The sequence below is a fragment of the Oncorhynchus mykiss genome, chromosome Y, assembly GCF_013265735.2.
Source record: "Oncorhynchus mykiss isolate Arlee chromosome Y, USDA_OmykA_1.1, whole genome shotgun sequence".
Lineage (NCBI taxonomy): Eukaryota > Metazoa > Chordata > Actinopteri > Salmoniformes > Salmonidae > Oncorhynchus > Oncorhynchus mykiss.
The window spans coordinates 17,542,833-17,558,274 of NC_048593.1; the positions used below are offsets into that span (position 1 = coordinate 17,542,833).

A 15,442-nucleotide genomic window follows, 5' to 3' on the forward strand; every position below is an offset into this window, starting at 1 on the left:
CATGTAATGGACATACACAAAATAGTCCAAATTGGTGAAGTGAAAAAAAAAATACTTGTGAGGACCAAAGCGCAGCGTGGTACGTGTTCGTCATGTTTATTCGAAACTAAACACTAAAATGCAAAAACAACAAAGACACAACCGAAACAGCTCTGTCAGGTACAACACACACTAAACAGAAATTAAATCAAAACGGGAAACAACTACCCACAAACACAAAGTGGGAACAGGCTACCTAAGTATGGTTCTCAATCAGAGACAACGATAGACAGCTGCCTCTGATTGGGAACCATACCAGGCCAGACACAGAAATACAAAAACATAGAACAAAAACATAGAATGCCCACCCCAACTCACGCCCTGACCAAACTAAAATAGAGACATAAAAAAGGAACTAAGGTCAGGACGTGACAACAGCGGAGATTGGAGTATCTGTCCATAGGACCACTTTAAGCCGTACACTCCACAGAGCTGGGCTTTACAGAATAATGTCCAGAAAAAAGCCATTGCTTAACTTCTTCGAGATAGGGGGCGCTCTTTTAATTTTTGGATAAAAAACGTTCCCGTTTTAAACAAGATATTTTGTCACGAAAAGATGCTCGACTATGCATGTAATTGACAGCTTTGGAAAGAAAAAACTCTGACGTTTCCAAAACTGCAAAGATATTATCTGTGAGTGCCCCAGAACTAATGCTACAGGCGAAACCAAGATGAAGTTTCAAACAGGAAATGCCCCAGATTCTGAAGGTGCTGTGTTCCAATGTCTCCTTATATGGCTGTGAATGCGCCAGGAATGAGCCTGCCCTTTCTGTCGTTTCTCCAAGGTGTCTGCAGCATTGTGACGTATTTGTAGGCATATCATTGGAAGATTGACCATAAGAGACTACATTTACCAGGTGTCCGCCCGGTGTCCTGTGTCAAAATTATTGCGTAATCTCTAGGTCCATGCGCGTTCCATTTCTTCAGAAGAGAAAGTCAACTGCCACGAAGGATTTATCATCGATAGATATGTGAAAAACACCATGAGGATTGATTCTAAACATCGTTTGCCATGTTTCTGTTGATATTATGGAGTTAATTTTGAAAAAAGTTTGCGTTGTAATGACTTCATTTTTTAAATTATTTGTATTTATTTATTTATTTTTCTTACCCAAACGTGATGAAGAAAACGGAGCGATTTGTCAACACAAATAATCTTTTTGTAAAAACTGAACATTTGCTATCTAACTGAGAGTCTCCTCATGTAAAACATCTGAAGTTCTTCAAAGGTAAATTATTTTATTTGAATGCTTTTCTGTTTTTTTGTGAAAATGTTGCATGCTGAATGCCAGGGATAATCCTATGCTAGGCTATCAATACTGTTACACAAATGCTTGTTTAGCTATGGTTCAAAAGCATATTTTGAAAATCTGAGATGACAGTGTTGTTAACAAAAGGCTAAGCTTGAGAGCAAATAGATTTATTTCATTTCATTTGCGATTTTCATTAATAGTTAACGTTGCGTTATGCTAATGAGCTTGCGGATAGATTTACACAATCCTGGATACAGGTTTTTTTCGTAGCTAAACGTGACGCAGAAAACGAAGCGATTTGTCCTAAACAAATAATCTTTCAGGAAAAACTGAACATTTGCTATCTAACTGAGAGTCTCCTAATTGAAAACATCCGAAGTTCTTCAAAGGTAAATTATTTTATTTGAATGCTTTTCTGTTTTTTGTGAAAATGTTGCCTGCTGAATGCTAACGCTAAATGCTACGCTAAATGCTACACTAGCTATCAATACTGTTACACAAATGCTTGTTTTGCTATGGTTGAGAAGCATATTTTGAAAATCTGAGATGCCAGTGTTGTTAACAAAATGCTAAGCTTGAGAGCTAGCATATTGATTTCATTTCATTTGCGATTTTCATGAATAGTTAACGTTGCGTTATGGTAATGGGCTTGAGGCTGTAGTCACGATCCCGGATCCGGGATGGCTCCGGGATACTCCTCAAACATATGGAAGAAGGTACTCTGGTCAGATGGGGCGGCAGGGTAGCCTAGTGGTTAGAGTGTTGGACTAGTAACCGGAAGGTTGCGAGTTCAAACCCCCGAGCTGACAAGGTACAAATCTGTCGTTCTGCCCCTGAACAGGCAGTTAACCCACTGTTCCCAGGCCGTCATTGAAAATAAGAATTTGTTCTTAACTGACTTGCCTGGTTAAATAAAGGTAAAAAGATGAGACTAAAATTGAGCTTTTTGGCCATCAAGGAAAACGCTATTTCAGGCACAAACCCAACATCTTGCATCACCCCGAGAACAGCATCCCAACAGTGAAGCATGGTGGTGGCAGCATCATGCTGTGTGTCATGCTGTGTGGATGTTTTTCCATCGACAGGGGCTGGGAAACTGGTCAGAATTTAAGGAATGATGGATGGCGATAAATACAGGGAAATTCTTGAGGGAAACCGGTTTCAGTCTTCCAGATATTTAAGACTGGGATGGAGGTTCACCTTCCAGCAGGACAAAGACCTTAAGCATACTGCTAAAGCAACCCTCAAGTGGTTTAAGGGGAAACAGTTAAATGTCTTGGAATGGCCTAGTCAAAGCCCAGACCTCAATCCAATTGAGAATCTGTGGTATGACTGAAAGATTGCTCTACATCAGCAGAACCCATCCAACTTGAAGGAGCTGGAGCAGTTTTGTGCCAAGCTTATAGAGACATACCCCAAGAGACTTGCAGCTATAATTGCTGCAAAAGGTGGCTCTACAAAGTATTGACTTTGGGGGGGTGAATAGTTATGCACACTCAAGTTCAGTTTTTTTTGTTTTATTTCTTGTTTGTTTCACAATAAACAATATGTTGCATCTTCAAAGTGGCATGTTGTGTAAATCAAATGACACAAATCCCAAAATCAATTTTAATTCAAGGTTTCAAGGCAAAAAATAAGGAATTGCCAAGGGGGTGAATACTTTCGCAAGTCACTGTAAGTGCCATCCTGGGTCGACCCATGAGATAAGCAAGCTATAACATCTCAAGGTTATATTGCGTGAACAATGCTGGTCTAAACATAAACCATCTGCAACCGATATAGACAACAGTACATTTACATATTACATATGTGTATATATGTGCGCATGTACACATGCACATACGTGCGCGCACACATATATATACAGACATACACATACACATATACACACACACACACACACACACACACACACACACACACACACACACATACATACATATATATACATTCAGTTGAAGTCGGAAGTTTACATACACTTTAGCCAAATATATTTGAACTCAGTTTTTCACAATTCCTGACATTTAATCCTAGTAAAAATTCCCTGTCTTAGGTCAGTTAGGATCACCACTTTATTTTAAGAATGTGAAATGTCAGAATAATTGTAGAGAGAATGATTTATTTCAGCTTTAATTTCTTTCATCACATTCCCAGTGGGTCAGAAGTTTACATACACTCAATTAGAATTTGATAGCATTGCCTTTAAATTGTTTAAAACTTCATAAGCCTAGGGGTCCCGCTAACGGGACAACTTCTGGGAAACTGGAGGGCGCGCAATTCAAATAAATAATCATAAAAATGATGGATATTAAACATTTAGGTACATACAAGTGTCTTATATCGGTTGAAAGCTTACATTCTTGTTAATCTAACTGCACTGTCCGATTTACAGTACATTACAGCGAAAGCATGCCATGCAATTGCTTGAGGACGGCGCCCCACTTCAAAATATTTTTCCACCTGCACAGGTTTCATAAATTCACAAATAGCGATTAAATATTCACTTACTATTTGAAAATCCTCCTCTGATTTGTCATCCAAAGGGTCCCAGGTATAACATGTAGTGTCATTTTGTTAGATAAAATCCTTCTTTATATCCCAAAAAGTCAGTTTAGCTGGCGCCATCGATTTGAGTAATCCTCTCGTTCAACATGCAGAGAAAGGAATCCGAAAATCTACCGCTAAACTTTGTTTCAACAAGTCAAAACACATGTCTATTTACTCCTCAGATACCCTAAAATGAAATCAAACTATAATGTTTCTTACGGAAAAAAGTATGTTCAATAGGAACAGGTGCGCCTTAGCAGGTGAGTCTTGACTTCATCGCGCGCCCAAACACGAATTTCCAAAACTGTGTCCCTGTACTAAAACTCATATTTCTTATTCGTTTGGGAAGTTACAAGCCTGAAACCTTGAGCATAGACTGCTGACACCCCGTGGAAGCCTTAGGAATTGCATCCTGGGTGCTAGAATTCAGTATGCCCCTTTAGTTTCCATTGTAAGAGCATGGTCTCTTCTTTGTTATTTGTATTTGCACCTTACATATCTATTGTGTTCATAATTTTAACATTTCTACAAACTTCAAAGTGTTTTCTTTCCAATAGTACCAATTATATGCATATCCTGGCTTCAGGGCCTGAGCAACAGCCAGTTTACTTTGGGCACATCAGTCAGGCAGAAACTGAGAAAAGGGACCTAGCCCTATGAAAACTTGGGTCAAACGTTTCGGATAGCCTTCCACAAGCTTCCCACAATATGTTAGTTGAATTTTGGCCCATTCCTCCTGACATAGCTGGTGTAACTGAGTCAGTTTGTAGGCCTCCTTGCACGCACACACTTTTTCAGTTCTGCCCACTAATTTTCTATAGGATTGAGGTCAGGGCTTCATGATGGCCACTCCAATACCTTGACTTTGTTGTCCTTAAGCCATTTTGCCACAACTTTGGAAGTATGCTTGGGGTAATTGTCCATTTGGAACACCCATTTGCGACCAAGCTTTAACTGATGTCTTGAGATGTTGCTTCAATATATCAACATAATTTTCCTTCCTCAGGATGCCATCTATTTTGTGCGCCAGTCCTTCCTGCAGCAAAGCACCCCCACAACATGTTGCTGCCACCCCCGTGCTTCACGGTTGGGATGGTGTTCTTCGACTTGCAAGCCTCCCCCTTTTTCCTCCAAACATAACGATGGTCATTATGGCCAAACAGTTCTATTTTTGTTTCATCAGACCAGAGGACATTTCTCCAAAAAGTATGATCTTTGTAGTTGCAAAACCCATTTGCAGTTGCAAACCGTAGTCATGGTGTTTATACTTGTGTACTATTGTTTGTACAGATGAACGTGGTACCTTCAGGAGTTTGGAACTTGCTCCCAAGGATGAACCAGACTTCTGGAGGTCTACAATACATTTTCTGACGTCTTGGCTGATTTATTTTGATTTTCCCATGATGTCAAGCAAAGAGGCACTGAGTTTGAAGGTAGGCCTTGACATGCATCCACAGGTACACTACCAGTTGACTCAAATAATGTCAATTAGACTATCAGAAGCCTCTAAAGCCATGACATAATTTTCTGGAATTTTCCAAGCTGGTTAAAGGCACAGTCAACTTATTGTATGTAAACTTCTGACCCACTGGAATTGTGATACAGTGAATTATAAGTGAAATAATCTGTCTGTAAACAATTGTTGGAAAAATGACTTGTGTCATGCACAAAGTAGATGTCCTAACCGACTTGCCAAAACTATAGTTTGCTAACAAAAACATTTGTGGAGAGGTTGAAAAATGAGTTTTAATGACTCCAACCTAAGTGTATGTAAACTTCCGACTTCAACTGTATATACACACAAACATTTATAACAAAAACAAAATTAAAATATTCACAGGATAATAATAATAAAATGCTAAGAGAAAAAAAGAAAGTTTATAATAATAGTATAAATAATAATTATATGTACACACACCTACAAAAATATACAAAAACACCACAGGAGGCTGGGTGGAACCTAATGGGTAGAAGGGGCTTGCGCAATGACAGAAACAGAATGGCACAAAACTCCAACATGATATCCAGGTGTCTGATGCCACCCCATCTGCCCCGCCCCAACCATCACCACCATTCCTCTGCCAACAATAAATAAAAGGTATGATAATAATAATAGTAATAATAATAATAATAATGCAAGATTTAAACAAATAAATAAAAATAATAATACAAATAAATATATAAATAATAAATAAATAATGCCTGACTTGAGAAATAAATAAATAAATAATGAAACAAAACAAAAATGGGGGACGAGAAGAATATCCACCTGAAAGCGTCAATGATCGAACCTGGCAAGCCACTCGAACAGGCCACTCTAACCTCCAACGACAGGGCAGTCGTCCAGCCAGAATGAAAGTGAAATGAAAGCTCTGACCGCCCTCCATTGGCCCGGCTAAGTGTCTAATATCTCCGAGAGCAACAATAAAACTACAGTCGGCAGCCCTTGCTGAGACAGTTTAATAAGATTTCATCCGCTATGGCACAGTATGGATTTGAGTCCATGAGCAGACTCTAACACACAATGACAAGGCACTCTAACCCGTATGGGGGATTGCTGTATATTCCAGAATAAACTTCTCTGCGTACAAAACCGAGGAGAGCCAGATCTTCTCACTAGAAGGGGGGGTAATTCTGAGTCTGGCAGGGAAGAGCAAGGCTGGGCGAAGATGGAGTTTGTAGAGTTTGGTCATGACATCTCTGTAGCCGGCGCTTTGCTACATGCTTTGCCACATCGGGAGCATAATCCTCATAGACACGGAAGGGATGTCCTTTATGTAACAGCTTACCCCTCATTCGAGCCTCATGCAGGGTAAGATCCTTGGTCTTGAAACCATGACAACAGATGATTACTGGGCGAGGACGTTGGCCCGGTTGGCACGGGGACAAGAGATGATAACTGGGCGAGGACGTTGGCCCTGGCACGGAGACAAGAACGTGATGTGAACGGTCCAGCAGCGGATCCGAAGCCAAAACATCCGATCCCATTGTATCCCTCAATAGCTTGGCGAAGTCGTCGGTGGGGTGAGAGCCAGCCTCCACTCCCTCTGCCTGACCAACAACGTGAAGGTTATGACGTCTGGACAAACCTCTAGGCCGACCACTTTCACAGAAAGCCCCTGCACACTCTCCTGCAAGGATGTGCACAGCTTCTCTAAGTCGTCGATCCTAGGATTGAATTCAGAAGCCTTCTCAAGGTCCACAATACTCTGGCCCTATGAAGAAACCTTTCAAGTGGTGCTCTCGATTTTGGTGTCCAGTTCAGCAATAGTAGCTTTAAAACACGTAGTTCTCCCAGAGCCCGAATAAGTTTGGAAAGTGTCACGTTATTACCGGTGCCTTCCGCCATGTCTGTCTCGTTGTTTGGTGGGGAGGAGGCCTCCGATGAGGATTTATTGTCCTTTAGTCGCCTATTACCCAGCATGTTCACATAAAAATGTACAATATTGTACTAGAAAGAAACAAATGTTGTAAAAAGTAAAGTAGGTTTAAGTTAGAATGTTTCACACACACAGCCGTTCACTCCAACATGCTAGCTCCGCCCCTTTCAATCTGTTTTTTTGAACAACAACAATAAATAAATGTAAAATGTAACCAGGATACAAAGACTCTTTGTTATAGTAGGGAGGGCCTGGGGTTTGAACATATTCAACGGAAAACAAGCAATTGTTACAGGTTACAGATAACTTCTAAATACGATGGGCGTAACATGTAGCCTACATCATGGAGGGGGTTTAACGCACGAGACCTGCATGGCTAAAATAATGCGGGCCTGCCTACAATGCAGAGATAAAAATGGAATGTCTACTCACTGTTTTACTCCTCTCAAACTTGATATTTGTATAAATCTTTGGTGATTTAAGATGTATTTCCAAGCGGTCTCAGGAGCCAAACCCTTTATGGACAGTATTGACTACTTCGTGATTACATTGGGTATTTTAACTAAATACAACGTACACATGCATCAAAGGCACATTAGTCTACGCTTGTTCCATGCGAATATGGACAGTGTGCGTCATGGATGGATAGGCTGTGTTTCCACTCTCAATATTCAAGGCATAACCAACTGCGTTACCTCTAAACACAGTTTTTGTTTGGTCTTATATATCCCTACCATCGCTGCCTGAAATTAGAACTTCGGATCATGTTGTAAAGGACAAGTCAAAAATATTTCCACCCCTCCCATCTGAGCGCAAGTGTGCTGATATAAGACAGGTAAATTGCCGAACCTGGCGTTAGGGCTTGAAAATGACAGTTTTTAGATTATGAAATTGCAAACTAATGTGCGTTTGACACTAGCGCCGCCTTAACGCCAGCTGAAAATAGCTCCCTACATATCTATATTTGGAACTCTATTGAAGTGTGGACTCCACTGAACTTTCCTGAGTGTGTTTGTGTGTGTATCGCTCTCCACACAGCTCCCAGCCAAGCCCCTGCCCCATGACCCTCTGCTCTACACCAGCCCCTTATCTCCAGCGCTCTCAAACAAACCATTAAGGAACATTATTACAGTGTTTGAGCCCTGACCTTACTCTCACTGGGGCTGGTAGACCCGAGGCCAGTCTGTGACTGAGAGCAGTAAGTAGAACTGACTGAGAGAGAACTTCACCTGTTTAAAGAACTTCTGTTGACTCTTTAGATGACTGGAGAAACATGGATTCAAGCTTATTTTCTGGGATGCTTTCATTTGCACGGTGCAGTGAGGCAAGACTAGGTTTAATTCAACAGATAATCAATGGGTGCTACTTTCCAACCCCCCAGGTAAAGAAGCATATAGAAGATCTGCTTGGTCTCTGAGCTCTACAGCCCAAACCAAGAAATCTGTGAGAGAAAACTCCAGCTCCCCATCCAGTGAGCACAGTGTTTTCAGGACTCTGTACAAATCAGTACTAGTGTTAATACAAACACATTCTCCCTGGTCTCAACAGACAGTCAGGCTGCCAGCAGACAGTAGAGGTGAGAGGAGAGCAGGAGCAGGAGCAAGCAGACAGGAGCAAGGCATATGATTGGCACTAGAATGCAGGTGAAAGAAGGAGAGAGGGAGAGAGAGCACGAGAGAGGGAAAAAAGGAAAGCGATAGATACAACTACAGGATCTGTCAATGAGGGGGAAGAAAGGTGTGTGTGTGTGTGTGTGTGTGTGTGTGTGTGTGTGTGTGTGTGTGTGTGTGTGTGTGTGTGAGTGTGTGTGTGTGTGTGTGTGTGTGTGTGTGTGTTTGTGTGTGTGTGTTTGTGTGTGTGTGTGTGTGTGTACGTGTGCATGTGAGAGAGGCTATGTAGGTGTCAGCAACTTATACACGCACACAGAAATGTTCCATACGCACAAAAAGCGTATTTCTCCAAAAGTTGGTGCACAAATGTGTTTACATCCCTGTTAGTGAGTATTTATCCTTTGCCAAGATAATCCATCCACCTGACAGTTGTGGCATATCAAGAAGCTGATTAAACTGCATGAGCATTACACAGGTGCATCTTTCGCTGGGGACAATAAAATGCCACTCTAGAATGTGCAGTTTTGTCAAACAACACAATGCCACAGATGTTTTAGGTTTTGAGGGAGTGTGCAATTGGTATGCTGACTGCAGGAATGTTCACCAGAGCTGTTGCCAGAGAATTGAATGTTCATGTCTCAACCAATGTTGTTTTAAAGAATTTGGCAGCACGTCCAACTGGCCTCACAACCTCACACCATGTGTAACCACGCCAGCCCAGGACCTCCACACCCGGCTTCTTCACCTGCGGGATCATCTGAGACCAGCCACCCGGACAGCTGATGTAACTGAGGAGTATTTCTGTCTGTAATACAGCCCTTTTGTGGGGATGAACATATTTGAATTTGCTGGGCCTGGCTCCCCAGTAGGTGGGTCTGGCTCCCAAGTGTGTGGGCCTATGCCCTCCCAGGCCAGCCCATGGCTGCTCCGCTGCCCAGTCATGTGAAATCCATAGATTAGGGCCTAATGAATGAATTTAAATGGACTGATTTCCTTATTGAAATTGTTGCATGTTGCAATTATATTTTTGCTCAGTATAGTAATGGTTTCACCCTTCCCTCCCCCTTGCCTCCCTTCCCAATGACCCTGGCCTGCACACACATCCATCTGCAGTCCAGCACAGCGGTCCGCATGCAGGGACTGTTTGTACAATGTTTCACCCATTTCATAAAGTAACCTCACACATCCAACGCTGATCCTCCCTGAAATCCAACACACCTGCTCAACACCATGTGCATCATTAGCCATGGACTAGATTGTACATGCAAAGCAGGTTATGTGTTCCATACCATCCCTGGTACCATACTCTCTACCATACCCAGTCCACTCTACATCTCCCCGGTCAGCCTCACACTGGTAGCACACAGACTGACGTTGTGGCCAGGTGGGTTTATTCTATTGTAGTGTACTGTACCTCCAGGAGAGGTGTCTCTTGCTCCACTTGTTCTGGGGCATCAGGGCTCGTCTCCTGCGGCCCACCACCGCCTCGGTCTCAGACAGGTCCGGGAGGGAACACCTCGGGGTCTTCATCAGGCCCAGGGTGGCTTGGTCTGAGCAGGGGAACAGATACGTACACGTTCATATTGAGTAGTGAACTAGTGAGCATGTCGACCCATTAATCAATTAAAGCTGTATTGTTTTAGCAGAACGTAAACAAGACAAAGACAAAGACAGTGTGTGCATACGTGCCACACACACACACACACACACACACACACACACACACACACACACACACACACACACACACACACACACACACACACACACACACACACACACACACACACACACACACACACACGCACACGCACACGCACCTAGCACTCCGGTCTCCTCCAGTCCTCCAAACTTCTGCATAGCTTTGATGGCTTTGGTCAGGGCCTCCTTGGTCTGGAGCTGTCCAGTCACCGGGTCAGGGGGTGGGAGATACCCAAACTTACTCAGCCAGTCCTGGAGGAGACAAAACAGGAAGTGTTAAGGACCATTCCAGCCATTCCAAACCCCTGTGAATGTGTCAGTGTTATGAATGTGTAGGTGTGTGTGTTTAAACATCTACAGTATATATTTGATGTGTGTTTGAGCACGTGCATGAGAATATTTGAGGTTATACAACGGGTATGTCTAATTCTAGATGCTGATTGGTTAAAACTGGATTCCAGCAGGTGTCTATACCACAAGTTACCACCGGCTAAATCTATGACGTTAAAATGCCTATTTACTCTGTTCCATCTGACTGCGCAATACAGTGTCTCATCAGCCCGGCCAGGCAATTTATAAACTTCATCTCCACTGTAAAAAGCTTCTAGACATTATCTCACATTTCTTTTTGACCAACATTTAGTTTTCAACAGCGGAAATTTGTATGAACCTTGCTGTCTGTCTCTCTGACATTTGCAACATTGTTTCAATATTGAAATTCAATCTCCAGCTGTCCCATAGTAATGAACGTGCCAGGATTCGGGACAAGACAGTCTGGTAGCTTTTCTCAGCTAGTCGAAATCATGAATCAGCATCAGTTTTGTGGATATATACAAAGAAATCCCATAAGAAAAACACAACATTCAGTTAGTTTGCTGTCAGTCCAGATTCAATTTGAAGTGATTGCTGTCTAAGTTAGTTGGCTAGCTTCTCTGAACAGTGTCCTGGCGGGAGAGCAAATTTCTTATGCCAGGCGAAATCGTGCATCATTAGCTCATTGTTATAGATGTATTCTGTTATTCTGGCTGCACTGTTTGATGTGACTGTGTTAGCCGAAGTTGTCTAGCTAGCAAGCGAGGGATAGGAACATTGGGAAAGGGAAGGGAAAGGGGAAGCCTAGTCAGCTGCACTAATCTGAGAGTTAATCATGTCTGGCTAAAATGAAAGTTAAGTACTGACATCCTCTCTAACCACTCAAGCATTTTCTCCTCCATCCCTGAGCATGCAGTCAGAGTTGGTTAGTTTTAAATGGGCTTTTGATCAGCGTTGAGTGATGAACGACTTGCATCGATAGCCAGGACCCCCCTCTTCTATTGACAACACTCCACAAATTCCATTACCCAAATTGCTTTGTGCTTACACCGCAATCCTACCGATGATATGTGCCTCCCCATCCATGGTATTAGCAGAGTTCAGGGCTGCAAACTGGGAAAAGTTTCTGGTGCAACGTTTTAAGGACTCTTAACTTTTACTAGGAAGCACATGAAGTTACGTTTTCTAGTCAAAATGTACAAATCCCTCTACCTCATAAAATACATTTTAAAAATCATTTGATTTAAACCAATTCATAACTCCAGCTAACAAACAAAACTACAAAGTTAGTCACCATGACTACACTAATCAGTGTGTGTGTGTGTGTGTGTGTGTGTGTGTGTGTGTGTGTGTGTGTGTCTGTGCGCAAGCATGTGTTTGACATCTCAAGTCTTGGAGTGTGAAAGCGAAAAGTGACACTTCTGAAAGTGTTGATTCTGTGAGCAATGTGTTTGCACAACAGCGGTGCTGTCAAACTAAACCAGGGCTTTCTGACTTCCTGCTTGCTTAACTCAGCAGCCAGCTCACTATATCACCACACAATACCACATGTGGACACTCAAACACAGCCACTGGCCCAGAGCCTCAGTCTATTGCCTGACCTATGGAAGCCAATCTAACACATCTGATAGCTGCAAAGGCTACTGGAGAAACAAGGAAAATGGAAAAAGTTGGCATCTATAGCAGCTGAATTAGAAGAATGACGACATCAGCATTTCACTCGTCTGCTGAATGGAGAGTGGAGAGAATGGAGAGAGATGTTTTGTGAGTCGTGGGGTTCTGGGTGTTACTGCGCCATTCTGCTGAGCTTATAGGTTCTGTGTTGCCCAAAAGTCCAACTGCCACCACACAACTCCAGTTTTTAATGTATTAGATTCAGTAGAACAAGTGTTTGGTAAACTATGAGTGCCTATTGCATAAATCTAAAGCTTTTCATACTGTACACTGGCTTGGGCATTCCCTATGCTGACTCTGAGACACACCTAATACCCATAGAGAGAGGGAATACAGAGGACAGTGCTCGGTACTGAAAGGACAGCCCCTGTGGAGGACAACAAGTAATATCCTCTCCTCTCCTCTCTTCTCCTCTTTCTATCACTAAATTCCAGTCTCATGTTGACTGTGGTGTGCTACACTCCCTGCTGACACTGTTTGTGTGTTGACCAATCATCCAGCTGTGTCTCTCTGTGGAGAGAGGGCTCACTCTGTCTCTCTCTGTGTGTGTGTCTGTGTGTGCATGTGTGTGTGTGTGTGCGTGCGTGTGTACATGAGTTTATGTTTATGTGTGTGTGTGTGACGGTTTCTCTCTCTCCCTCTGTCTTTCTGTCTGTCTCTGTGTATGTGTGAGTGTGTGCATGAGTTTGTGTGTGTGTGTGTGTGTGTGTGTGTGTTTTTGTGTGTGCGTGCGTGTGTGCGTGTGCGTGTGTGTGAGTGAGTGAGTGAGTGACTGAGTGAGTGAGTGAGACTGCTCTCCTCCTCTGGCTGGCTGGGAAATCGATGCATGACAAGTTAGAATACACAGCTCCTCCAAGGCATTGACCAGGCACAGTTATCAACTACAGTGCGGGCTCCTTCAGCACTGGGAGATGAGATTCCTATCACCCGCAACAACACAACACAACACAGCCACACCAGGACACCCACACTGCCACAGTCCTTTCATCTACCTACCCAACTCTAAACCAGCCTCTGATTAAAAGGCTAGGACAAAAACCAGCATACACCGTTGAGAATCAGAGGTATACCCCACTGGGCTGATGGAGAAAGGGAATACCAATACAATCATATGGGATTTGACTCAATCACAGCGCAGATGATTTCCCCCTACATAATCAGTCTAGCAATGAGAAAACCAACTTCCAACAAAAAAGCTATGCAGACAGGCACGTTGTCCTCTCCTTGAGTTACTTACAGTAAGATACCTGAACTATAAGTGTGTGTGTGTGTGTGTTTGTTTGTTTGTGTGTGTGGGTGTGTGTCTGTGTGCACAAAAGCTCAGGAATGGGATGGGTATGTCCTCACTAACAAGCAAAAAAAGGCAATTTGTTTAGGCTACACATCAAGCGAGAAAGAGAGAGAGAAAGAGAGAGAAACAGAGAACCTCATTAGACATCACAGTAAAATGGAGGGATGTATTGCAACAGGAAATAGCAAAATGGCATTATACTGGGAAAGATGAGTTAATCTGTGGACATCGGAGAGCTGGAGTTAAGATCAGACTGAATGGTGGATTGGCCGCTGTGGGTGAAAAGCCAGCTCTTGAGGAAAGAGGAAATTAGGAATATATGTATAATTATTTAATAACATGCACCATACATGTGAGAGAAAGTAGCTGTATGTAGCAGTAGAAGTATTGTTGTCTTTTAGATTGTTCCAATCAGGGTAGGGATGGCAGGGTTGGGGGAAAATACAAGGGGAATTATAAATGATGCAAACAGTTGATATTGATAGAACCCACAATCTATCTGCAAGATTAAATCTGCTCTACACCCCCAATGAAAAAAAAAACCTAGAGAGTCTAGGAGCAATAACAGTCTGGATCACCTCCAACATGTCGTCCTCCAACAAATTGAAAACCTACAGCAAGGTTGATGTTTGTTTAGCTGTAAGGCAAAACAAAAAGCTGAGTGTGTGTGTGCCTTTGTCCTTGTGTGTACAGTATTTTATTCAGACCTTGCTGCGGCATGCTGCTGTGTGGAATCTCACTTGACCTTTGGGGTCTTTAATGACAAAACAAAACAGACACATCGATCCTCCTGAATCTGTCCTACCTGCAGCATTTGTCTTCCACTATCTTACCATTACATTTTCTCTCTCTGTCTCTCTCTCTCTCTCTCTCTTTCTCTCTCTCACCCCATTCTCTTTGCCTACCTGCTGCCTCTGTCTTCTACTATCATACAATTTCCCCTACATCCCTTTTCCCCTTCTCTCACTGTCACCCCCTCTCTCCTTTCCTCCTTCTCTCACTGTCACCCTCCCCTCTCTCCTTTCCTCCTTCTCTCACTGTCACCCCCTCTCTCCTTTCCTCCTTCTGTCACTGTCACCCCCCCCCTCTCCTTTCCTCCTTCTCTCACTGTCACCCCCCCTCTCCTTTCCTCCTTCTCTCCCTGTCACCCCCCTCTCTCCTTTCCTCCTTCTCTCACTGTCACCCCCCTCTCTCCTTTCCTCCTTCTCTCACTGTCACCCCCCCTCTCTCTCCTTTCCTCCTTCTCTCACTGTCACCCCCCCTCTCCTTTTCCCCTTCTCTCACTGTCACCCCCCCTCTCTCCTTTCCTCCTTCTCTCACTGTCACCCCCCTCTCTCCTTTTCCCCTTCTCTCACTGTCACCCCCCCTCTCCTTTTCCCCTTCTCTCACTGTCACCCCCCCTCTCTCCTTTCCTCCTTCTCTCACTGTCACCCCCCTCTCTCCTTTTCCCCTTCTCTCACTGTCACCCCCCCCCCCCCCCTCTCTCCTTTCCTCCTTCTCTCTCTCTCTCTCTCTTCTCTGTCTGACAGTTTAACCTGGCATGATGTCTGGCTCTGTGCCACTCACCGGATACAGTGAAAGGTTAATAGGCAGATTGGATAGGGAGGAGAGACACAGGGGGCTTCATCCATAGGC

The 15,442-nt window shown here is 43.3% G+C and overlaps 1 protein-coding gene across 1 annotated transcript in view; it reads right to left on the reverse strand.

The window, feature by feature from the left end:
* The window catches only part of LOC110509737 (matrix metalloproteinase-17), an 80,463-nt gene that overhangs the window by 25,744 nt on the left and 39,277 nt on the right, over positions 1-15,442 (reverse strand). Inside the window, exons 2-3 of the mRNA XM_021590813.2 lie at positions 10,650-10,782; positions 10,244-10,379 (exon numbers count right to left, since the gene is read on the reverse strand). Coding sequence (XP_021446488.1) covers positions 10,244-10,379; positions 10,650-10,782 — 269 coding nt within the window. The remainder of the gene's footprint in view (positions 1-10,243; positions 10,380-10,649; positions 10,783-15,442) is intronic.